The sequence below is a fragment of the Ammodytes marinus genome (assembly GCF_949987685.1).
Source record: "Ammodytes marinus genome assembly, chromosome: 23".
NCBI lineage: Eukaryota > Metazoa > Chordata > Actinopteri > Uranoscopiformes > Ammodytidae > Ammodytes > Ammodytes marinus.
The window spans coordinates 5,179,487-5,205,327 of NC_137227.1; the positions used below are offsets into that span (position 1 = coordinate 5,179,487).

Genomic DNA, 25,841 nt, shown 5'->3' on the forward strand with positions numbered 1-25,841 from the left:
CAACCTGGTCTGAGGTAGCCAAGCTCCTCTCAGCCGGGCTCCCCCAGTTTACGCGGTTTAGATTAGGTCCACCATTCTCAGTTAAGCCATAGAGTCAACGTGAACACAAGACCAACCCTGCGGTAGATCTTGCGTCAGCGAGCGTTCATCTCAAACACATTTCATTGTAAACTTTGGTACGTTGGTGTAGCCTTCATCAAAATGTGGAAAATTACAGCAGTGACACAACTCATATCCAGAAATCTGCATTGCATGAAACTTAAGATGATGAGTCCCAGTTGAGTGAGTCATCCAAAGCAGATTTTATCTTTATGACAAACTGAAATTAAAAGTAGGTCCATCTCAAAATACAATTGCTTCAAATGTAAGGCTCATTCATTGAACCATATCTGCAACTAATGAATACGATTTGTTGCATCTCTATTGCATTCAGCCAGAGCCAGTATTTCTTTTTAATAAATCATTTTGCTGGACTAAGAGTAATCAAATTTAAAGAAAGGCAACTAAACCTACAAATACTGGAACGAGACCATAAAATACATGAAAGTTGTTAATTGTGCGCCTAAGGTTTCTACAAATTCCCAGAAGAAAATACTGTCCTCAATGGTGGCTACAGCCTCAACTGTGCAACACCTTTTTCACTGGACTACTTCAGTGTATCTTCTGCAGCTCTAAATAACATGACATCAAAATTAATTGTAAATAAAATGGATCACCATTGCATCTTTCATAATAAAAAAAGATTTGCACACTACTAATTAGCATATCAGGCTGAGACACATGCAATAGCACTGGTGAAATGCACAATCCCTTTTTTGCCGCATATTTTTATTTTCAGCAACCATTATGCATTGTAGAAGATATATAAAACTGTCAACTCTGTTGCATCAACTCCTGTTTGAAAAAAAAATCAGAAACACACAGCTATCAACAAATTTGTCTTTTGTCATACAAAGAAGAGGATGGGTAATATAACTCCACTGTGGACAGAGTTGATCTGTTGTGTAGCAGTCGTGTGGTCCTCACTAAAATAGCTCTTGAAACTAAAGAAACACTAACCAGAGGATCTCTTCTGAACTTCGAAAATAACAATGTGGCAGCCTTTCTTTTTAACACCATTTGTTTAAAGCAATAAGCATATTAACACATTACTTACAGAGATAAAACACAGAAAAAGATAAATGCAATGCAAAGATACCCCTTTCTCTGGGGGCAATATGTCATTTTGAGACTGGTTTGGGGCATTGATCCACAGATCCAGTCTCCCATAACAATGTTCTTTTTGTATGTCTAGGAAAAGGTGATTAAGACAGAGCAAATGTCCAGCACAGAGGGACACAATGTTGTGTGTATCCAAAGATGAGTAGATTCAAATTTCCCTCAGAAAAAAAAAATGCACTTGAATGCCTCTCAAAGTGCTGGAACTTCTTTTTTTTTTTAAATGACGTCATCATGGCAGGCTCAGGTTCAAAAGTTCCATTTTCAGCAACACTTTCCATCCATCTCTACAGTCTGTCTGTTGAAAATTGCTAAACAAATATTATACATTGGGTTGTCACACACTCAACAGTGGCAGAAAGACACTAGATAGATAGCATCATCAACATAACATTGACTTTAGCATTAGGGAGTGTTATTGTTATTGTGTTTTTCTTTTTCAAAGATGTCCGCTGAGTTTCACACTTTGAACATTTGGTATGGAACACAGTATACTGTATTGACTGGATGAATGGAAGGCATGAACATCTACTGGTACTATGAAACCACAAGCTTACACAGACTGGTTAGAATCTTTTTTTTCTATCTCTGCACTCTGTTTTCAGGTATCTTACATGAAGAAGTAGTCAGCGTTGACTAACTGTGGTCCAACCTTTCATGTGGACATCATCTTTATTCCTCCCATTCAAACTGAAACACAAGTCGACTACAATGGGATTGGAAGATTAGCACATTCCCAAAAACGGAAGCTAGTCTTGGCCTCTGTCAACCACAAAGGAATAACCATGACATGTAAATTCTAACAGCTTTTCTTTCAAAAGGGTCGGGTAGAGGAAAGCAAAGAGAGACAAAACAAAGTGAAACAATGGCATCGTCTAGAAGAAGTCGTCTCACTGGATGTTTTTTAGAGAAAAAAGTTTTTTGAAAAGCTTCTGGGTTTTTTTCCCAGTAAAATCACTGCCTCCCCCCCTTGTCCTCTTCTTGTTATATCATTGTCCCTCCATCGTGTTAGGGTGGTGGATTGGGACCAGGTGGATATGATGGGCTATGGGTTAGGGACGCTGGGTCACAGGGTGAGCTTGCAGTGACACAGTTCTTTGTACATTTGCCTCCTCAGTCGGGGCATATCCTGCTGGCCAAAGCTGAACGGCTGCCCCAGTGCCAGACACTTACAGTACTGCAGAGTGGTGGTGGCAGGGAAAAGAAGAGGTACAAACAAAAAAACAAGTTACAGGCCTGTGGAAAAACAGATTCACAACAACGCCCTTTTAAAAAAAAAGTTAATTCACATTACACCACAACACAGGGCGGTAGGTGTGTGTCCAACGGTGCCAAGTGACCTACTTTGTGCTTGCTGCGTGACAAAGTTCACGCCAGACAGTTGTTTTTAGCTGCTCACAGGAGTAGACAATACCAACAACATAAATACTAGTCTAGGCAGACACATAGCAGTCTTTTTGAAGGGTTAGCCTTTTTTCCAAATAGACTCAGTATTTGTACTGCTCCCGCAATAGATGGACAAATATTTGCGTGATTAGGCGATAGGAAATAAGATCGCATAAAAGGCCTGAATTATGAGAAAGTAATAAAAAGGGATTTTGTAGAATGTTTGAAGTCAAAAAATGTTTTGTCAAAAATCAGTGAATATCTCCTCACCATCTGCTACCTGTACGTACTGAGTGTCCATTGTTAATACACAGCCTATGCATGTTGCTAGCTACGATGGCCCCCCTATGTTTACATATCAGTTTACAGAGCCTAGGCTGTGTATTAACATAACAATGTTCAGCACACACAGTATGGACAGGTATTCAGTGATTTTGACAAAAAAAATAATTGACAACAAGCATTCTCCAGAATCGCTGACTACACCTTTAATCGTGTTTGATTTAATACCTAACAGGGTATACATTTCAATGAGGTAGGGCTAAAACCAAAATGTCTCATCTGCACATGGACATGGAAAAGGCATGAAAAACTCACCTGTAGCACAAAAGCCCCGCAGTCACTGTCGTTGTTTTGACGACCCACATTCTACAAAAAACAATCCACAATACATTAGAGGTGCATCGTACGGTGGATTATCATTATCTTTTCATTTATCTTTTAATGAACATAGAAAAAACAAGCAACTCACCATTTTGAACAAGCCTTTCCATCCCGTCAAGAAGTCTTGCCGGTCTTTTTTGATGGCCTCTGCTTGCAGATACTTAAAAATGTGCTGGGAAACAACAAAATAATATATGAAAATAGATTTAGTAAAGCAAAACCACACAGGTGGCCACTAGGGGTGTGAACGTTTACAAAAATGCCTAACCGTGTGCACGACAATTTTTTTTTCGTGTACACGGTTAACCGTGACGTCATTGTCCTCGTGCCGCCGCCGTCTTGTAGGCGCGCGCGCACACACACACGCGTTCGTTCGCCTGTAAACACACAATTGACATGAACTACGCTCGTTTACACACCTCTTATAATAGATCCATGGTGTACACACACACACACACACACACGTTCGCCGTCATAATCGCGCTTCATTCATTTCCTGATTATCGCTTTCTACATGTCCACGTTAAATGCATGTTGAACAGGTGTTATAAAGTTCGGGCTACTTACGAGCGTAGTTCACGTCAACCGGGTAACTTTAATCTTTCATCACTCTTCCGTGGCTGTGAGTCGAGCCCCAGCACGGCGACTCCCCTTGTGTGTGTGTGTGTGCGCCGATACACACACTCACTCACACACACTCGCCGAGGGACAGACAGATTCTCGGCAGACTAGCTTTTATCCTCCCCAATTAGTTTATTAGTGATGTAAAATCAATAAACGCGTGTCTCCAGAACATATTTAAAAACTTTGAAATTTAAAAAAAAAAAAAAAAAAACGGTTTTCGTTTATTGATTTTTCCTAAACGGTTATGATTTACTAAACGGTTACACGTGTACACGTGTACACGTGCACACCCCTAGTGGCCACAAGTTTATGTGTTTTAATATACCACATTATTTTTACTGTCCAATCGTGAACCAAATATTTGCTTTTCCACTGCAAAAAGAAAAGCAGTTCCCGGCCAGAATAACTGATTCCAGAGCGGCACCCACTCTCTGCTGGTCTGGAACCAGGAACTGTTTACGCCAGGGGCCGGGCGAGAATATCGTGACCAAGCAGACCAACTTAGGGACAGCCATTTAAAAAAAACAATGACACATAATTGAAACATCTTCGCTGCATAAGAGCGGGGGTCACCCTACATGGAGGCAGCTATTTTGCACCGCCATGTTTCCACAGTAGCACAGAATGGATAAACTTAACGGCCATATGCATTTTTATAGTGGATATAAGATATTGTGGTAAGTCGTAATCTAGAAGTTTCACCACTTGATGACACTTAATTCTGATATTACTCACTGCACCTTTAATAGGGTCGCAAGTTGAACCAACTGTAAACCTGCACTAGCATGGGCCCAGTACTAGAACCTGGTTGGTGTTGGTGGTTAAGGGGTATTAGAGCAGTGTGTAGGCTTGGTTTAGCTGTCCAGTCCTACCTTTGGGCAGCGCCTGTTGAGTGTCCGCTGAGAGTCAAAGTAAGTGATTGCTCGACGCGGAATGTCAACACTGACCAGAGACCAGTGAACCTCTAGGTGGATGGGGATCAACAACAGATCCTTCTGAAAGATGTCAACCTGAGAAAAGAGCAGGGTCCAAACAAGCAAAACGGTGATAACGGATTTAAAATAACATTGTGTAAACGCTTGTCAGTAAAAATCTCCTCACAGTCCGCAAACCTGTCCGTACTGTGTGTGTGCACTGACATTTTTTTAGCATTAATTCACAGCCTAGGCTCTGTAAATAGGCATGTAAACAAAAGGGACCCACCATAGCTAACAACATGCCCGTCTACAGAGCCGTGTGTGTATTAACATTGTTTTTTTTTAAAAGCGTACACCCAGTACGGACAGGTAGCGGATTCTGAGGAGATAAAGTATACACAGATTTTGACAGAAAGTGTTCCAGAACCACTGACCCTCACTTTATTGACATTGGCAGTTTAAAGCAATGTAACCAACAATGCAGATAAGAAAAGGTTTGTACAGATGCTATGTTGGTTGTGTGTCAGAAATGGGGGTCAGCACTATAACTTCTGTCAGAGATAATGCATGGGGCTTTACAGCACTAGCAGCTTTAGTAAGGTTTTGTTGAACTGTTAAAATGATTTTAGTTTGCTCAGTGACGCACAGAAATGTCACATTTGGATTTTTGCGGGAAAATCCACCTTGGTTGCTTCTCATAGAAATAAATGTACTAGATGTTATTGGCAACAGAGAAAGTCAAACTCTTCAGGTTACGTTGCTACCCATTCACCATATGCATTATGTAAATGGTTTCATACATGTTACATGTTGGCTTTTTAACAAATACGTGGTTAGTCAGTTAGTACAGATAGGACAACATGAATCGATAACATTTTTTTACATAGAATAACCTGACATTTAAGAAAATCCATTGTTGCCCAACACACTTTAAAGAGTGGGAAGGTTGTGACATCCACTTACATTTTTCGTCCACCGTTTGACTCCATCATAGCCTTTTGTCCTAAGCTTATCATAGAAGAAACTGTTGAAAAAGTGAACCTGAGGAGGAGAAAAGAGAAAGGAAAAATTAGGTTATGTGTTGTCCTGATGAGCTAGTGATCTAATACACACACCCTGGAACAGTAACATTATGGTTCAAATCCTGTACGTGGCCTCTGTTGCCTGTCACCTTGTTTCTGTATACTGGCTATTTTGAACTCTGTTCACAAAAGTTGTATTATGCTTATATGTCACTTTCCCGTAATGCTGGCTTGAATTTCCAACACAACTCTAACTTTCTTTCTCCCCACACGTTTGTAGTTGTTCGTTGTGGTTTTAGTCTATAATAAGAATTTAAGTTTAAGCTGATAAAAACCTGCTGCCTTCATTAGGGACACTTCTTTTCTGACTTTAAAAATGTCCGGTCAAAAAAGACATTATACAACTATTTCACAGGAGTAGTTTTCTATATGATTTTGGACAGTGATTGAACTTCATGAGTAAAATTGGTGGGTAGCCCCTTTAATGTGGACTTATATTTGTATCCCCTTACCTTCTCTGGCACAGAGTCCATGACCAGGTCACCATACATGTTCATCACCTGGGAGAAAACAAGAACAGCAAAGGGAGATGCCATGTGTAAAAGACACATCTTGAAAAGGAAAACATGCTCAGCCCAAATCAAAACGCAGTGAGAGAAGGTCGGTTGTGGTTAGCAGCCCATAGTGTTAAATACCTGGTCGTTGAGCCAGTTCTGTCCGTACAGAGTGCCCAGGTCATCCATGGTCAGAACATGGCGTTTGTAGTTGACTCTGAATGTTTTAGCCAGGGCGGATCCCGACGAGCGCTGGAAGGATTGTATTAGGTGCTGGACTACTGCTTTCCTAATAAACAAAACATCAAACACATGGAACTATTAGTAAGTTATTTGTATTTTATAATGAACCTAGATCGTGTCACTTCAGAAGTGAAACATCCCCATTTAGTTTAGTGAAATGTTCGGAAAAAATATTTGAATGTGCAAAGCGCACACAATGTTACGACCGTCAATTTGGCCTTCCTCAAGTAAATTGACAATTATTGCCTCAAGTTGGCAGTAAATAAAAAAAGGCCAGGTTACATAAAAATTATTAAAATTCATCATTCAGCTGGGAGTATGTATGTTGTGAGAAATGTTTAACAAATATATGGATAGTTCACTTCTCCAACCAAATCATTTTTAAGATAAATGGCAATACTATAAAAATAGCGCTAACTGGGTACCTGATGTAGGTAAGCAATTTGTATACTTTTACAAACTGTTACATGCAGTACATCATTAGTTTTCAAACACTGGTTGAACAAAATTGCATTCCTTAAAAACAGAGGGCAATATTTGTGCCAAAGTGATTAGTAAATTGATCATTTATTCAAAGGAAGTGTAAATGACAACGTTTGACAGTTTCCCATTGGTAAGGAAACTTCATATAGAAGAAAATGAATCAAGAAAAGAGCAGGCTGATTAATCAATAGTGACCTTTGCAGCACCAGCCAATACAGTACCCAAAGCCTTGGTAAAAACAATTCTCCAATCAATTTCTCTACACACTACATGACCAAGCGCAAGAAGAAGAAGTGAGCGAACCCAGTGACTGACCTGTGTGGCTGGGAGAAGCTCTCGCAGAAGATGTCCTGAAGCTTCTCCACCACGTCATCCACGTGGATGGGAATCAAACTGCCGTACTGCTGTAGAGACTCTTCAAGAATACCTTGGGTCAGAAGACAAGCCATGAGAGAATAATTAGAGATACATATAACTGTCATCTTCACAACAACTTTGTTTTTAAACCGGGTCCTTACCGGTCACACAACTCATGTGTTCTTCAGTAAGGGCCAGCTCCACTGGTTTGACCTCCACTTGGCGTCTCCCTGTGTCCTCTTGCTTGTCTGGAGAGCAGCCATTTATAGTTGTATCTGAGAAGGGAAGAAAAATTACACCGACCATTCTTTCCTCTTTGCAGTTTTTTTTAGACTTAGTCAATATTTCTCGCTTAAAAGGTGAAGTCAGTTCCGGAGAATGCTTGTTGTCAAAATCACTTTGTCAAAATCAGTGAATATCTCCTCATGATACCTGTCCTTACTGTGTGTGCACTGAAACAAAAAGCTGGGCTTAATACACTTTAAACTGGAATGTAAACAAAGGCTATGTAAACAAAGTGACCCAACCATAACAAACAACATGCCTATTTACAGAGCCTAGGCTGTGTAAAACACTGGATTTTTTTACGGACAGGTATGGGATTGTGAAGAGAATAGATATTACCTGACTTTGACAAAGAGTGATTTTGAAAACAGGCAATTCTCCTCAACCTTCAACTCCATGAAGCAACCCGTTGTAATGGTATAACATTATTGTACCATGGTGGCAAATGGAGTCAGAAGTAAATGTAGTATTATGTCAGCAGTACCTCTCTCTTCGTCTGTGTAGCCCTCGTCGGCGCTGTCGTCCTCTTCGTCTGTGTAGGGCGATCGTCTGTACCTTTTTGTCCTCCTCTGCTTGCCGTACAGTCTGTACCTTAGCCCTCTGCGGCTCCGCTGGTAGCTTCTGGAGCCCACCCACTGGGCCCGCTCACGCCACCTCTTCCACTGCTGGCTGAGGCTGCATCCCAGGCCCCCGTGAGCGGGGAACCGATGCAAGCGCTTGAGCCTCCTCAGAGCCCTGTAACTGCTGAGGTGGCCCCTGAACGCTTCCCCCGATTGGGCCTGCTGGAAGGCATAAGTATCCTCCACGGTGACATCATCATGGCAGCCTTCTTCTTCTTCTTCTTCTTCTGCCCTTTTCTGCAGTGGGCCAGAATGTTTGTGTTGTAGTGACTGAGGATACTGGATAGACTGGGAGGGGAAATCTGCGATGTCCCACTCTAGCTCGGCCTCCTCTCCTTCCTCTTCGTTGTTCTCCCAGGCCTTTCCCTCAAACTGACCCTCCTGGTCCGAGCCCTCAACATTCTGCTCTTCATCCTCCTCCCCCATTGGCTCAATCCTGCCCATCCCATCCTCCTCCTCCTCCTCCTCCTCATCCGCCTCTTCGTCGTCCACGTATTTGCCCGTCCACACCTTCCCTTTCTGGGCCAGCCTCAGGTGCATGGGGCTGGGTACACTGTGGCCTGACACTGGAACTATGAGGTGGTCTCCAGGAATCCCACCTAAAAACACATATATAAGCAGCAGAGAAACCATTAATATTTCTTATAACACGGCACTGATAAATGCTGTGTTCTGAGTGGCCTTACATGATTAAGATTAGCCACAGATTTACCGTTACTAACGAGGAAGTTCCAACCATAACAGAAAATCATCTGTAATGTAAGCAATAAAACTATTTCCAAATCAATAAAACTGAACTAAAAACATTATTAATGAATTCATTTGGTTAGCAGCAGTATTATAAGCGTGTTGGGCTCCTGTTCATATTCTGGGTCTGTATTTTTTGAGTGACCCGTTCGCTATACATTATCCCTTAATTCATCAAACATATTGACCCAAAAAATCTTGACATTTTTATTGTGTGTATTATGCATCAACACAACAAATAACTTCACCATGATGGGCACAATTCCCATTTTCCTGCTATTATTTCATACCCAATGACTTACCAATGCATTAAAATAAACAGAAGAAAAGAATATATATATATAACATTAAAATATAATGTGTATTATTTTGTATATATTATTAGAAGAATGTAAAGATGAATTAAGCAGAAGTAAAATGCTCACCTCCTCCTGTGTTGTCCTGCCCCACGGCGGTCAGACCCAGGTCTCCCTGCCAGCGGTTCTGGGCCAGGCTACCGCCGCTGTCTCGCATTATCCACGGACAACCCACTACCTGCGCCAGCTCGTCTCCTAGCGTAGCGTAGGTGTCGAACAAAAACTTAAGGTCAGGTGAAAATCACAGACATTTAACTCAGGGTTCAGTGTGATATAAATGAGTTGACCTGATCCAGCAGTGCATTATATTTCAGTCTTTTCAATGTGTAATCTGGAATGGCAGCCTATTTGCCCAGGCACAACAATAACTATCACTTGAAAGGTGCCACAGAAATAGAGGGTTGTGAGTGCGTGAATCTTATTCATTTAAGCCCTTGTTTCAACCCAGCCAAGTACTTCATCACCCTGTGAGATTATTATATTTCATAAGGAACTTTTCTCCAATAGCCTACACAGCCAGTCCGCTGGCGTTACGTGACCATTGCTTCACAAATCCCACATTGAAGGTTTGACTTGTTTTTATTGGAAATTGTATTGCTATTCTATATCACAAAAACATTGGGTTGCTTTGCAGGGAATTTCTAGCTAATGAGAATAGATTTCAAACAGCCCATTGTGCAGTTTGTGTACTGGCTACTAAAAGAGCTCCTGTGTGATCATCGGCGTTACCATGAGCACCTGGTCAGGCTGCTCGGAGAGCGGCTATGTCATTTAGCTTGCTAGCAAGATGAGTGGATTTGTTTTTACCAAGCTACAAAAGGAACAAGAGAAACTGGGTGAATTGGCATTAGTCATTATGAATAGTTTGATGCACCCAGTGTCTTTTGCAGGAGATATGCACAATAACAGCTGCACTATGATGAAAACTATTCTTTCCGGTGCAGGAAATGCTCCAAACGGGGCTAGCTTGTGTGCGTTGAGCGCTAGCAGCGTCAACGTTATAATCGTCACTAAATCTTAAATTACGTTCACACCAATCACAAACCTTGTGTTCTCGGTGACTATGAACAGCCCAATTCACTGCACCATCACTAAGAACAGTCAGTTAGAACCAGAGTTCATCAATAACCCGCTATCTCTTCATGCTAAAATATTAGCTGGTTAGCCATGCTGTCGTTAGCTTGTCGTTAGATATGTTAGCAGTGGCAAAATAACACGCCCCGCTAACCTGTTCCTTACATAGCTAGGTGTATGCTTACCGTTAACCTGCAGATTTATAAGAATGTGTATCCAGTGGTTTCCGACTGAAGTTTGTGCGCGTTGAACACTATATGGATATCGAACCAAAACAAATGCTAAATGGTATTACACCTCATTCAATGAAGTCAGGTGTGGAGCAACGAGATGTCACCTCCCTGCGAACTTTGATTTCTTTTAGGGCTTCCGGTTCAAGAAACAACGCATATTCTTCACAGGAACAATAGAATAGAGTCAATGATGTACGTGAAATCGACAGGAAAAATCGAATTGAATTTGAAGGTCTGTACGGGGGATGCGCAGAGCCGCCGGATCACTGCAGATTTTTAGCTCTCATGTCAACTACAACATGTCCGTCGCGCAGCAATGGCGTCATACTAAGTATTTTGTTTAAGAATAGCGTTTCATTGTTGACTACCATCAGTCACACTGTAGGAGGAAAATAACATTAGTTATATCATCATATTCAGATTGAGCCATATGTTGTTCATTTTTTCCCTTGATTTATATGAAGTTTATGATGGGCCTATAGTTGAACATTTAAAGGTGCAGTCAGTGATTCTGGAGAACACATTATCAAAATAATTTGTCAAATAATGTGAATGTCTCTAGACGATCTGCTACTTGTCAGTATTGGGTGTGAGCTGTGAAAAAGACAGTGTTAATAGTACACAGTTTATGATCTATAAACTGGTATGTAAATGTAAACAAAGGGGGCCCACCATAGCTAGCAACATGCCTGTTTACAGAGCCTAGGCTGTGTATCAACACCAAATCTTTTTAATTTTTTATTATAGGGCCAACTGAACTAGAGGGTTATTGAATACACTTGACTGTTATCTGACTGGTTAGGAAACTCACATAAATATGACTTGGCCAATGTGCTTGGTCAGGCCTCCCAACCTGTCCCATGGTGAAAGCTCGCCGCCACTGTGTGTGTGTGTGTGTGTGTGTGTGTGTGTGTGTGTGTGTGTGTGTGTGTGTGTGTGTCTGTGTGTGTCTGTGTGTGTGTGTGTGTATATTTAGCATAGGACAGCACTATAAACGATATCACATCAATAAAGCCCATTGACCAGACATTGAAAAAATCTATGAATTTAAATAGTAAAATAAACAAAGTCTTCGTATATTTTCTGAGTCAATTGTATATTTGACATATTTGAATATTTTTCACATTTTATTTTTCAGTTGCACAAGACATGTACACACAACATACACCTGACTTTATATAGAAATAGTGCTCTGTGCGGCTATGCCTCTGATGAAAATGACAAATAAAGAAATTTGAATGTTACCTCAAGTGCCCGAATAATCAGTTAGAATTACAATTCTAAGTCAGTAGTTTCACATGTTTAGCTATCAAAATAACTTGTGCTGGGCTATGCATATTTCATGGTTGAAATTCAATATCTTACCATAAGAGGGTGGATTTTTTTTTTTTTTTTAAATATTCACATTTTTTCATTGTATAAATGTGTTCCCTTGCAATGAAATACAGGTTCACCTAATATGTCAAATCAACATATTCTGATAAGACTAAAAAAAAAACATTAAAATCCATCATAATTATCCAGTTTATAATATTTCTTATACAGAAATACATTTTTGACCAGGTCTTGGAATTAATTACAGCACATATCTTACATATTTAACAAAATTACTATTTTTATTTTGTAATTTAACCCAAATTCCCCTGTTTTAATAAAGCGTTTCTGATTCTGAATGCAAGGACATGAAACACACAATTTTTCTGTACCAAAAAAGTTTTTCCCTTAGCAAAAGTTTTTTTCTTTTTTTTTGTCAACACATAATTGTCAATTGCCTACCCAAAGTATATACAGTCATATGAAAAAGTTTGGGAACCCCTCTCAGCCGGCATTATAATTGACTCTGCTTTCACACAAAAAAGATAAAAGTGGTATGTCTTTCATTTACCAGGAACAGCTAAGTACTGGGATGTTTTCCAAACAAAGATTTTTTGAAAAGCAGTATTTAGTTTTATGAAATTAAATAAAATGTGAAAAACTGGCTGTGCAAAAATATGGGAACCCTTGTGGTTTTGCTGATTTTAATGCATGTAACAGCATGTAAAACTGAGGACTTTAAACACAAAATTGGTTGGATTATGTTGTTAAGCCTTGAACCTCATATAAAGGTCTGTTTAATCATGAGAAAAGGTATTTTAGGTGCCTAAATGCAAGTTGCACTTCTCTTTGACTCTCTGCAGAAGTAAGACAGAATGGGATCATCAAAACAGCTCCCAAAAGATCTTAAAAACAAAGATTATTCATTGTCATGGTTTAGGGAAGGCTACAAGAAGCTTTCCCGAAGGTTTCAATTGTCAATTTCTACTGTAAGGAATGTTGTCAGGGAATGGAAGGACATAGGCACAGTTGCAGTTAAACCCAGGTCTAGCAGACCAAGAAAAGTACAAGAGCGGCATATGCGGCAGATTGTGAGAATGGTTGCACACAACCCACAGATCACCTCCAAAGACCTGCAAGAACATCTGGCTGCAGATGGTGTATCTGTACATGGTTCAACAATTCAGTGCAATTTGCACCAAAACATCTGTATGGCCGGGTGATGAGAAGGAAGCCCTTTCTGCGCCCACGCCACAGATACAGTTGCTTGGAGTATGCTAAAGCTCATTTAGACAAGCCAGATTCATATTGGAAGAAAATGCTTTGGACTGATGAGACAAAAAATAAGTTATTTGGTCATTATAAAAAGTGCTTTACGTGGCAAAAGGAGAAAACTGCATTCCAAGTAAAACACCTGCTACCTACTTTCAAATTTGGTGGAGGTTCAATCATGCTGTGGCCACTTCAGGGACTGGGGCCCTGGTTAAAGTGGATAGTCGGATGAATTAAACCCAGTTTCAACAGATTATTCAGGATAATGTTCAAGCATCAGTCACAAAGTTGAAGTTGCGCAGGGGTTGGGTATTCCAACAAGACAATGACCCTTTACACAGTTCAAATTCCTGCAGAGGGAAAAGTACATGTTCTGATATGGCCGTCGCAGTCCAATGACTTGAATATCATCGACAATCTATGAGATGATTTGAAGCGGGCTTTCCATGCTCGGCAGCCATCACATTTAACTGAACTGGATCGCTTTAGTATGTAAGAATGTTAAAAATACCAACATCCGGGATCCAGACACTCATCACAGGCTACCAGAGGCGTCTAGAGGCTGTTATTTTTGCAAAAGGAGGCTCAACTAAGTAGGGGAGAGTGGCCTAAGTTGTGCAACTTTTCACTCGAAGTTACTTTAAAGTAAGGCCTTGACAGTAAAGTCTCCAACTCAAATATGTACATATATTTCAGGGTGTTGTGCATCCCTGGCAATAAAAACTTTGGATCTGGAATAAACTGTTGAAGAAATATAGCTTTCGGAAAAAAAGTTGTCTTGATGCACAACTTGCCCCCGGTGTGGTGTAAGTTGTGCGGTTGGAGAGAATACCATGGGGTGAATTGTGCCATTGATATATATCTCATAAACTGTAATGCAAGACAAATCCATTAGACAATCACTTATTTAAGGTGTATTTAAAGTAAATAGTTGACAAAGATTGAAGGACAATTTTCTTAAACAAGGCCTAGCAGATCTAATGGTTTTACCTGCAAAGCTCACAATGACAAAGTCACCATCATCATCTTTCTGGCCATCTGAACTCTCATCAGTGGTGTCGTTAAGTGGAATTGAGATGTCACTCTTCTGAGCTACTGTAGACAATCACTTTCTTTTGGTGACCAGCGTATACAGCCATGCCACTGGCACAACTCTCAGAAATGTACTTTGCACTAGTTGCTCCGTGCTCGTGTAACCAACTGCCACCTGACAAATGTGATTCCCCTACATTTCTGCCTTTAAATCAAGGCTCAAAACCCATAAGTACACATGGTGTTTCCTCCCCATTAACTATCTTACCTCTGCACTACTATCTGTGTTTATGTGGATGTATGGGCTTCACGTCTTTTATTTTGGTTATTGTTATTTTACCTTCATTGTTTACCTACTGAATGCAATATGTACAGCACTTTGGACAGTGCAAACTGTCATAAATGTGCTTTTATAAATACATTTAACTTACTTACTTACTTATAACTCACCCAGGCCCTTTGGCACAAATCACCCCAATCCCAGAAATTTGGATAATAAGCATGATGCAGCAATTTAGGGCTGACATCGTGCTAACTGTATAGACTCAAAATGTAGCATACCAAAGCACTAAAACATGTGTCAAATGTTTTCAAACTTGTCTATAATTGTTCAGACACAATAATCAAAAAACCTTGATCATGGAAATTTTACTTTGGCAAAACACAGTTTTTTGAGCTTAAATGTGCTTATATCTTATTCCTTGTGTCTCCCTTCTTTACAGGATGAGTCAAATGGATGGCTCTTCTTAAATATGTGGTCACATTTCCAATTTCTTCCACGGTTTTCTAGAAACAAGGGGTGGCACAACTTCCAAAATGCACAACTTAGGCCACTCTCCCCTACTGATGACATTTTTCTTTTGGGGTGCCCAAATTTATGCACCAGTCAAATTTTGTTATGATGCTTATTGCATATTTTCCATTATTCCAATAAACAAAATGACACCGCTGAATTGCTTCTGTTTACCTAAGGTATGTCATATATGTAAAGGAATTTGCTTATTTGAAATCCCAGCTAATGATTAACAAAAATCCCCAAAATTAGAAGGGGGTCCCAAACTTTTTCATATGACTGTATAGCCTATTGTACAGCTTGTACAGCAGTGGCATTGTACAGTGAGTTGCTGCTGAACTGCTGATCCGGTGAGATATTAACTCTCCTTACATTCAGCTCTGCAGCAAACCCTCTTGCCTTCTGGTAAAAGAAGAGAGAGAGCTCGCGGTCTGTGAGGAAGTTGTGGTAGATGGTGGCGAGACGGGTGCACAGCTGGAGCTGAGACCTCTTGTTGCCCAGATCCATGGCTGCAGCTAAAGCCAGGTGGTAGTAGCCTGCAGCGTCAACTGGGTCCTGTGTAGAGATAACAGCAAAATGTACCGGCCCTTTAAAAGTATAGTTTTAGTCACATTATTGACTAAGGACTTGCACGTTTTGACTAAAGACTTAAAAGTGGAATCAGTGATTCTAGAGAATGCTTGTTGTCCAAATCTCTTTTTGTCAAAATCAATGAATATCTCCTCACATTCCACTACCTGTCCGTACTGCGTGTGGGCTGTAAAATACATTTAAAAATCCAGTTTAAATACACAACCTAGACTCTGTAAATGGGTATCTTGCTATACGGTAGGCCCCCTTTGTTTACATTCACCTTGCTCCCTGTTTAAAGAGCCTAGGCTGTGTATTGACACAGTACATACAGATGGTGGATTGTGAGGAGATATTCGACAAAGAGAGATGAGAAAAGGAATGTGGTGGCACACTTTTGGGATTCTTGGTCATTGTTAAAGTAAAGTCCAAATTCACTTTTTAAAATCGCATCCCTTGTCTATCATTGAATCCCTTACCTTCAGGTCATAGAATAGGATGTCCCCCAGTGTCTGGTATACGCGGACATAGTACAGTGTTTCCTCATCAAAGCGCAGAGGCGTTGGACAAAGGCTCAGGGTCTTCAAGTAATAGTGTTCAGCCATTTCAAACTGCTCCAGACGGTGGTACAGAGAGCCCAGGCGGTGGTTAGCCACTCGCTCATTCAGATGCTCACCTTGTATGTGCAACCAAACACACACGTTATTCAGTGAAAGCACACTTCAAACTGTCAGTATATTTGTATTACTTCCTTACATTCTTTAATTAATTTAAGTTTATGTGTTTGAGGTTTTTCCTTACCTAGAGTGCTACTGATGTCCACTGTCGTCTGAGCAAACTCCAAAGCGTCTTCATATAATTTGAGCGTGAGCATGAGTTCAGTCAGCTTATTACACAACCTCAGCCTGGAACGAATGTTGTTGCTCTTCACTGCAATGGGCAGAGCACGGTCCTACATGGTGGAATACAGAGTTACACATTATAAAAGGCTAAGAAGATGAGTCAGGTGTTTTACTACTTGGACCTTATTACCTGAAACAGACTTTTGCCCTAAGGCTGCTTAAAGAGTGAACATTTGTATGGATATGTATAGTGCAGAGGTAAACCCAAATAGTTTTGCAAAAAGAAATGCTTGTTTTTTTTCTTTGAATAAATCATGAAACATCGCCCACTGTGGTACAAGTATCAGCATATTATACTGTTGATAAAAAATTGGGAAAATGGCAGCCAATGTCGCAAAATGAAAATATGGATAAAAAAAATCCAAATGTTCCTTGTCAAATCACAATTTTTGAAATCATGAACACACTGGCCATTGGATGATGACAGTAGAAAATGTAAGACATAATGAGAGATAATTTTAAATACACTGTATAACTATATTTGTATTCTCAGTTTTATTCAGACTGTACCCTGTAGAGGGCGATGGCCTTTTCACGATCGCGGCCGCTGTCGAAGAAAATGTCTCCTGCAGCTTCCAGTAGCTTCAGGATGAATCTGGTGTCTCCTGTGCTCAGAGCGACATCCTGAGCTACCTGGCAATGACAACAACAACGAAAAGATAAGCTTTCATTCAAATACTTTTCATTAGGAGTTCATCTTTAGATACAAAAAAAGTATTATTCTAGTTTATAGGCTGGAAATGACCTGTACTATTCTCGCTCAAATGGTGATTGCATAAATTCATAAATGTAATTTCATACTCACCACTCTGCTGATTTGCAATTTTTTTTGTCGGTTACAAATGCACTTATTCTCAAAAACTCTATGACAGTTGACAGTTAAAGGTGGAGTCAGTGATTCTGGAGAACGCTTGTTGTCAAAACCCCTTTTTGTCAAAATCAGTAAATAACTCCTGACGATCTGTCCATACTTTTGTGTGCGATGAAAATCTGGTGTTAACAACAGGCATGTTGCTAGCTATGGTGAGCCCCGTTTGTTCACATACCATTTGTTAACATACTCGTTTACAGGGCCGAGGTTGTGTATTGACACTGTCATTTTTTTCACTCCACCTTTAAGTTTCAATATTTTCTTAGATAGTGCTGCTGATAGATATGAATAAGTTGTGTCTCTGTTGTCTCTCTCTACACAGCGTCTCACACACCTGAACATAAAGGTCCACTAGTTCTGTCTTCTCCAGCAGATGGTAGATCTTCCCGGCCTGCAGCCAGCCAAAGGCCTCCTTCTCCCTGCAGCCCAGGTCGATAAAGATACCCAAACTGCTCTTGGTGTATTCCAGAGCTGCCCGGTATGCCCTGGAAAACACACACAAAAACTCTGGTAAGCCCTGCTTTGCCTAACTTTAATTTCAGACATAAATGTATTATGTACACCCTGAAACTAACAACTGTGGAGATTTCACTTTCAAAATGCTTGCAATTTCTTTTCTCCATGATTTACTTATTACCACTTTAGAAGATAATGAACACAAAACCATCTAAAATGAAGTGGTTTTAATTTGACAAACTTATACGCTATATACTACACTAAAACAAATCATATCTACATGTAAGTTAAAGGTGGAGTGAGCAATTGTGGAGAAGGCTTGTTGTCAAAATCTCTTTTTGTCAAAATCAGTGAAGGGTAGTAGCGGATTGTGAGGAGATATATATATATATATATTTGACAACAAGTGTTCTCCAGAATGACTGATTACACCTTAAATGCTACAAACGTAAATGTACTGCACACAAAAATGAAGAAAAAAACAAAACATTTATTTGGCTATTTTATAAAACATATCCTCATGTAAGTTAGGTGATGTGATTCCACATCCGCCCAGCCCACTCACCTTTGCGTGCCCAGAGATAGGTAGAGAAGGCTGACGGCTCTCAGTGCGTCTCCCTCCTCTCCTCTGTCTCCTGTCTGTGTCAGCAGCTGGACCTGGTGCTGGCTGTATACAATACACTGGGCCTGGTCTGGACTCTCACACCCGTACAGACGGCTCAAGTGTCTAGTTGCAGTGAGCTGGCCTGGTAATGGGGGAGTCCAGTTTAGTTAAAGGTTTAGTCAGTGATTCTGGGGAATGGTTGTTGCCAAATTACTTTTTTTTCAGAATCAGTGAATATCTCATCATGAACCGCAACCTGTCTGTACAGCCTATGCTCTGTTAACTGGAATGTACACAACGTGTAAACAAAGGGGTCCCACTGTAGCTAGCAACATAGACACACATGTACAGAGCCTAGGTTGTGTATTAATACCAGAACTAATAGCACAGTACAGACAGGTTCCCCAAAATCGCTGACGCCACCTTGAATTGAAAAAAGGCAAAAAGTATAAAGGGCAACCTTAGTTAGCACACACTACATAAAACAGAGAAATGTCAGTGTGTGTGTATGTGTGTGTGTGTGTGTGTGTGTGTGTGTGTGTGTGTGTGTGTGTGTGTGTGTTTAACTTACAGTCTAAGAGATTAGCATTGATGGCCAGCAGCAGAGCCCATTCGTAGCATCCTCTCCCATAGTCCACCTGCTGCTGCCTGACATACAGCTGGCCCAGCTCCAGCAGCACTGAGATGAAGTTCCCCTCGTGACCGTCTCCATCCAGCTCAGAGAAAAGCTTCACAGCCTCCGTCAGGTCTCTGTGTGCCAGGCCTTCAGCTCCAGCCTTCAGACACAACAGCCCTGGATCACAATCAGAAAATACTTCATTGATTGTCTTGGTTTATACTAGTAGTGTTTTGTGTCCGCGCTTATGCTCCTTGTCTGTGTGTATGCTCCTGGACTGTAGGCTACTTATGTGCTTGTGTCTGTGTTTAAACGCGTATGTGTTTTAATGTGCTATATGTTCATGAACTTTTATCTGTGTCTGTATGCTACTTTTTTTGATGTTTTTCCACACACCACCAACCTGTTATGGTCTGGAATAGTGCTTTTGTCATTGTACTTGTATGCGCGTGTGTGATTTTGTTTTGTGCTTATGTGTTATATTTCTGTAGTTTTTTAACGTGCCTCTTAAGCTACTATCAACCTGCCAGGGACTACAGATGAAAATGAACCTCTATGGCTCAATCTGGCATATTTATATGTTGAACTCTGGTGCTCATGTTAATAAATGTATGCTCTCCCTTTTAAATAAAGAAATCTGAAAAAACAAACATAAAAATCCCTAGGGGGCAATTTGGTTCATTACAACTGTGACCCAATTTAGAATAGAAAACATTATGTGGAAAAAAAAACAAGCCTAAAGAATGTGTGCTTAATGCCACAAGGTAAAGCCTTATAATATAAATCCAACAATAGTAATATAATAAGAAGTAAACAGTCCAGTGGAAGAATGTAAGGACTCATATATGATCTTACCTTGGTTAGCCTGAGCTACAGCCCAGTTTGGCATATCCTCATACTCTTGGCAGATGTCCACAGCAGCCTCGTAGCTCTCTGCTGCCCTCCGGAGGTCACCCATGCATCGCAGCGCCACGCCACGCATGTTGAGGACCACACCTTTGCAATGAATTAGAAACATTACATTAGTTAAAAAAGCCTGATTTTAGCAAAAAAAAAATTATCTCAAATTAGACTGCATAGGGTTTAATTTTTAACACCCTGACTTAGCCATAGACTTCCACATTACCTTCCTGGGTGGTGGTGCAGTGTTCTGGCATGGCGGCTAGGACCAAGTCCAGGATATCCAAAGCAACCTCTGGCTGATTGTTTTCAATGTGAAGCCAAGCCAGCCAGATAAGGGCACTGTTTCGTTCCGGGACAGGGATGGGGATATGCTGTGAGGGTGGAGTGTTGTCGACCAGAGTGTGCATATGGCGGATAGCGTGGTCCACCATGCTGTGCTTGCAGAAGAGTTGGCAGAGGCAAACGGTGAGCTGGTGGCTCAAAACGTGGTAATGTTCACATCCTACTCCGAGGACCGTAGAAGAAGACAGGGCTCGATACAAGTGTGGAGCTACTTGAGGGGAGATTGAGGCTTCCGTTTGTGGTTCTGTGCTCCCATACAGTCTGTTAACATTGTCCAACACCAGAACCATGCTTCTGAGACAGTCGTTTAGTGTGGCAGAAGGCTGCAGAGAGGCCCTTCTGGCTGAACTGACACAGAGGTGGGGAAGGTGCAGTTGGCTGTAGAGCCGTCCCAAGGTCAGGTACCCGTGACTGGGTGAGATGCCCCAGGTTCTCTGAGCTTCAGCACAAAGAACCAGCAGTCTCTCCAGATAGGGGACGACTCGGACCCCCTCGGAGCAAGTCCAGTGGTGCTTTACCAGTAGGTAACACGCCCGGGCCTCCGCCATTGTGTTGTGAGACAGAACTGCTTTCTTGAGGATGTATTTCAGAACGGAGCTGTCCTCTAAGCATTCCAGGCATTCTGGAACTCCCAACAGCAAGGCAACGAGTCGCTCCGTCACGGCAAAGAAACTTTCGGCATTTTTCTGCAGGAGATAGATGGCGGCGAGGTTAGCGTAGATGCTAGCCAGCAGCCTGAGGTCCGCGAAGCCTTCTCGTGGAACACTAAGGGCTTCCTCAAAGTAGACCCGGGCCTGGCTGAACTTGGACTTCCCGGCACAGAGCTTACCCAACAGAAAGCACAGTCGAGTGTGTGCCCAGAAGATACGCTTCTTTCTGGCTGTTTCCCTGGCGACACCAAGGAAGGCAATGAGCTCATCCTCATCGGAAAGGCCAATAAAGATGGAGGACAGGAGGTCAGAACTCAGTCCGTACAAGGTGCCAAACTCTGCTTGGTAGTCCTGTCCGTCCAAGAAGGAGAAGAGGGCAGTGAAGTTCTCAGTGTTGTTGGTTAATCCTTCTACAACTGGCTGAGCTGTGAAACACGGAGGGCGGGGTTTATCGGCCTCCGGAGCCAAGACCGAGTCCTCCAGATTTTTGCACACGGCGTAATCTGACGTCGAGTCTTCTCCTTGATAGAGAAACCTCTGGATATTTCTCTTCAGGTCAGTCTGAGAATCAACATGGCTGAAAGAGCTGGCTGCAAAAAGAAAATTTGAAGGACATTTTTTTTTAAAGGTATTTCAACAATCCTTTGACCAAAAATAACAGACAGAAAAAACTTTTAAATGACATCTAGGGGACTTATACTTACGCCATGTTTTCTCTTCAGAGCCGTGGCAACTGATCATATCTATCATTGAAAAACAAAGTGAAGGAAAGTCACCCTAAAAGAAAGCACTCGAAAAACTTGACAACTGGCAAATAAAGTTCATAAATAATTCAGGCAACAATGCAATGTTTTGGGGCGCTCCGGTGGCGTAGTGGATAGAGCGCGTACCATGTTGGCTCCGGCCTTCGTTGCAGTGGTCGTGGGTTCAAATCCGAACCGTGGACCTTTACTGCAGGTCATCCCCCCTCTCTCTCTCTCTGTCTCCCCATTTCAACTCTGTACTATCAAATAAAGCTTGAAAATGCCAAAGAATAATCTTAAAGATTAAAAAAAAATAAAAATGCAATGTTTAGATAAATTACATCAAAATGACCCAGCTGTTTTTTGGTCAGGTGTTAAGTGTTACTCCTCTGCAGTTTAATGTATGGGCCCCCCAAATCAGAATTCTGCAGCCTTTCTATCTCACCCAGTTTGTAGTTATGACCGGCATCATTTTGAGATTTCTTCTTCAATAAGGCAGTTGTTTCCTCTATGACGTTGTCCTCATGCGGACTGAAGAATGCCTCCTCCTTTCCATTCAACAAAATGTCTGCCGAGCTGGAGGGGTTGACAGAGAATACAACAAGGCAGAGTTCTTACATACACTCTCTATATGTTTACTTCATTGTTAAATACTTGGATGTGTGTTTTGTTTAAATGGCGCACACAGTAACATTGGTGATTTGGCACTCACTCGTAAATGTCGGTGGACGGTTCCACCAGGCTTGTCTTGACCAGACCCACTTCTCCTGTTGCCTCCTTCTCGCCTGTGAACCAATCAAAACAGGACACCAGAAGTCCAACGATGATGATGCGATCACCGGGGGCCAGGCTCAGCTCGTCTGGGCCCTCAGCGTCGTACTCCATTGTGGCCAGACAGGTTCCTCTGGCTGAAAAGAGGAGAGATTAAGATCAGGATCAAATCAGACTACTTATTATACAATATAAAACCATCAATATAAAAAGGTACATGAGTTATTATTTACACTGCCATATTTTCTCTCTTGTGTTACATGTTCATAGAATTATTATGGGTGAAGCAATCCTAAATAGATTGTCGTGCGCTTACCAAACTGTCGAAGGAAGTTACAGGCTGGTTTTCCATCGCCAAGTAGAATGCTCTCTGCGCATGATTTTAGAAACCATCTAAAAACAAAAGAGCATAACCCTTTATATCTTCTCAAAGAACAGTGAGGTCAGCCACAGTCACTTGTATGAAACCTGTAGTGAGCCGTTCTATATACACAGCCCTGTTTGTCCATGTGACTTACTGATGAAAAGGAATGACCGGCTCGAGGGCAGGTTTGGGTGCAGTGCCTCGGGCTCCGTCACCCAGGCAGAGAACTGTCCACCCCGAGCCCAGGAACGGAGGCTCAAACTGGGCTATATCTCCCTGCTCCAAGTACAGGTCACCCCCAGAGGTGGAGCTGTCAAACATCTGGTTGCTACTACAACTAGCAAAAAATGAACCTGAAGGACAGAGAGAGAGAGAGAGAGAGGAAGAAAGAGAGAGAGAGAGAGAGAGAGAGAGAGAGAGAGTGCATTGAAGCCTGTGTTTGGAAATTGCATCACTTTATTATGTCATGTATTTTAATTTTTAATAAAACAAATTTAATTCACATAACGACATCATATAATGGTTAGGAAGTAGGGACTTGGTTTTCAGTTCCATATTATTTACTATGTCATTTTGAGGTAATTATTGGTGACAAAAGATTGTAAATTTGGCATGAAGCATGCTATGATCTACACGTACATACCAAATTAAATCCATAGCAAAAGACTGAATTTGATCACCTACCCTCCTGCATGAGAATGCCTCTGTAGATCAGGCTAAGCGTATCCTCCTGAATGGAAACCTCAATAGCAATGTCCTCCTCCAAAGAACTCAGCCAAAACTTCTGGTCAAACAACAGATGCTCCATACACTGACCTAGGAAACCTGGAGGAGAGGAGATAACATTTGACTGAGATCCTTTAAAAAAAACTTTAATGGTGCACTATGTAGTTTCAGGACAGGGAGATTTGTTTACATGTGAAGAGCCTGCAGTTAGTTTCCAAAATTATTTTGAGGCACCTGGAACCAAACTTTACAGTAGGACTAAAATATTTTTGTAAACAACACTATGGGCCCTGCTGCTGTACAAAAAAGTGAAACAGTAACTTTTAAGGTAGCTTTCTTACTTCAAACAGCGTTCAAGGGATCCAATTTTCCTCTGAGGAAAGTTTGTTTATTCAGTTATGAGAATATGCCTTAGAAAATGTTCACTTCTCTGACACACCAAAGGTTACATAGTGCACGTTTAAAGATAACACACATTGATATAATTATGAACCAAGTTATTAGCTTTGTGCCACTGTGACTGACGGCTACTTTTTTTTGCAATCCAGACCTACCAATCGTGTAATATGTTGTGAACTTCCATAACTCCTCAAATGTTTTGAATGTGACAAAAATAACATTTTCTTCACTGCAGATAGAGATTAGGTGAGTGGACAACTCCTAAAGACAGAAGAAAAAAAGAAGGTTTAATTAACACTTTTATGCACACTTTTTTTTCTCAAAACTTTACCATTAACTTTCCGTGTGGCAGTTTATATACTGCCACACTCCAGTTAATATAGTGCTTCTGGAAAGGTACCATGATACCCCGCTGTTTTAAAATGGTACTAATTTTCACACTGTGTGTAAGAGCCTTATTTATGAGTTATGTTGATGTGCAACAGCGGGCAGTGTGAGTCAGTGTGTATGCAGTAACGTTAATGCAAATAGTTTCAGACCCTCAATACAATTTTGAAGCTGAAAATGAACAGAATATGTCAAAGTTAAAGCTCCATGACTTTTCGCCACTGGCATGCAGCAACTATAAAACAATCAGACAGCATTTACATTCTATTCTGTGTGTGTGTGTGTGTGTGTGTGTGTGTGTGTGTGTGTGTGTGTGTGTGTGTGCCTGCCTGCATGTGCGCATGTGTGTGTGTGCGTGCCTGCGTGTGCGTTTCTGTGTGTGTGTGTGTGTGTGTGTGTGTCATGAGGCTGTACCATGAATAGAGCGTTGACCTCAGTGCTGTCAGCTTGCAGAATGCGCAGTTTCCCTCTCAGCATTTCCTGCAACTCGTCGTCTGCAGGAACACGCTCAGGCCCCCGCACCACATTCAACAGAATGGCCATGGCTTGAACACAGGACACACACCATAACACGTTGATTTCTTCTATGTTCCACTCACTACATATCATGTGTAGTCTACATGTATCTTGGTCACAGTTCTTTAACCACTCCTGGACCCCCTGTGGTGCCCAATGTTTTTTACAAACTGTTAAATTTGAAGTTTCAGTTTTTACGAGTACGACCTAGAACAAAGGTTACTCAAATAAGCTTTGTTTCCACCTCAGTAAACTTGCCGTTAAACATAGATTGCACTTCCCTATGTCTATAAGACTTCTAAGCACTTAGCACTTACTGCTGAAGTGGGAAAAAAACACTTAAATTATGTTATAAAACGATTTAGGGAAGGTGTAGAGTTGAGTGTTAGAATAAGGGAAGCTTTTTCCTAATACAAATGTTATATCATAGTACCTGTTTCAAGTAAAGGGCGTTCAGGGACTATTTGTAAATCAGAATGTGTACATGTAAAAGGTTGTCCTCTTAAACCTTTGGATATATATATTTAGAAAAATGTTTGAGGAAATAAAAGCAAAGAGACAATGAACTACAACAATGGCTATTGAGATTATTAAATAGGTATGTCAACTCATGTAGGGAAGAAACACACCAATCCTTCGCACCGCCTTTCTGAAGAATTTAAATGATAGCTATTTGGTCAGTGTGCTGGATGTATATTGGATATTTTTTGACTGACTCACAAATTAATAAGTGACTTCTCAGAGGGGAAAAACACAGGTGCAAGGTATAAACCAAGTTCTCTCACATGACTTTCGACTGGGGGCATTTCAGTTTATCAGGTCATATGT

The 25,841-nt window shown here is 41.1% G+C and overlaps 2 protein-coding genes across 2 annotated transcripts in view; both read right to left on the reverse strand.

Moving 5' to 3' along the window:
- Nucleotides 1–823: 823 nt before the first annotated feature.
- Nucleotides 824–11,061, reverse strand: senp3b (SUMO specific peptidase 3b). The gene is made up of 12 exons (XM_080052358.1): nucleotides 10,735–11,061; nucleotides 9,545–9,670; nucleotides 8,237–8,971; nucleotides 7,629–7,742; nucleotides 7,426–7,537; nucleotides 6,526–6,673; nucleotides 6,343–6,390; nucleotides 5,772–5,849; nucleotides 4,764–4,901; nucleotides 3,356–3,439; nucleotides 3,202–3,252; nucleotides 824–2,395 (listed from the first exon to the last, which is right to left on the reverse strand). Exons 2-12 carry the CDS (start codon nucleotides 9,630–9,632, stop codon nucleotides 2,285–2,287), a joined length of 1,707 nt encoding a protein of 568 aa, XP_079908484.1. The 5' UTR covers nucleotides 9,633–9,670; nucleotides 10,735–11,061; the 3' UTR covers nucleotides 824–2,284.
- A 4,420-nt stretch (nucleotides 11,062–15,481) lies between these two features.
- sh3tc1 (SH3 domain and tetratricopeptide repeats 1) overlaps nucleotides 15,482–25,841 on the reverse strand; it is a gene marked incomplete at both ends in the record, with an annotated part of 11,612 nt that continues 1,252 nt past the window's right edge. Inside the window, 17 exons of the mRNA XM_080052403.1 lie at nucleotides 15,482–15,748; nucleotides 16,243–16,439; nucleotides 16,565–16,715; nucleotides 17,176–17,298; nucleotides 17,871–18,021; nucleotides 18,558–18,738; nucleotides 19,168–19,389; nucleotides 20,068–20,208; nucleotides 20,339–21,697; nucleotides 21,812–21,850; nucleotides 22,296–22,426; nucleotides 22,563–22,758; nucleotides 22,938–23,014; nucleotides 23,140–23,338; nucleotides 23,670–23,810; nucleotides 24,266–24,371; nucleotides 24,912–25,042. Of these exons, the coding sequence (XP_079908529.1) occupies nucleotides 15,482–15,748; nucleotides 16,243–16,439; nucleotides 16,565–16,715; nucleotides 17,176–17,298; nucleotides 17,871–18,021; nucleotides 18,558–18,738; nucleotides 19,168–19,389; nucleotides 20,068–20,208; nucleotides 20,339–21,697; nucleotides 21,812–21,850; nucleotides 22,296–22,426; nucleotides 22,563–22,758; nucleotides 22,938–23,014; nucleotides 23,140–23,338; nucleotides 23,670–23,810; nucleotides 24,266–24,371; nucleotides 24,912–25,042 (3,812 nt within the window). The remainder of the gene's footprint in view (nucleotides 15,749–16,242; nucleotides 16,440–16,564; nucleotides 16,716–17,175; nucleotides 17,299–17,870; nucleotides 18,022–18,557; nucleotides 18,739–19,167; nucleotides 19,390–20,067; nucleotides 20,209–20,338; nucleotides 21,698–21,811; nucleotides 21,851–22,295; nucleotides 22,427–22,562; nucleotides 22,759–22,937; nucleotides 23,015–23,139; nucleotides 23,339–23,669; nucleotides 23,811–24,265; nucleotides 24,372–24,911; nucleotides 25,043–25,841) is intronic.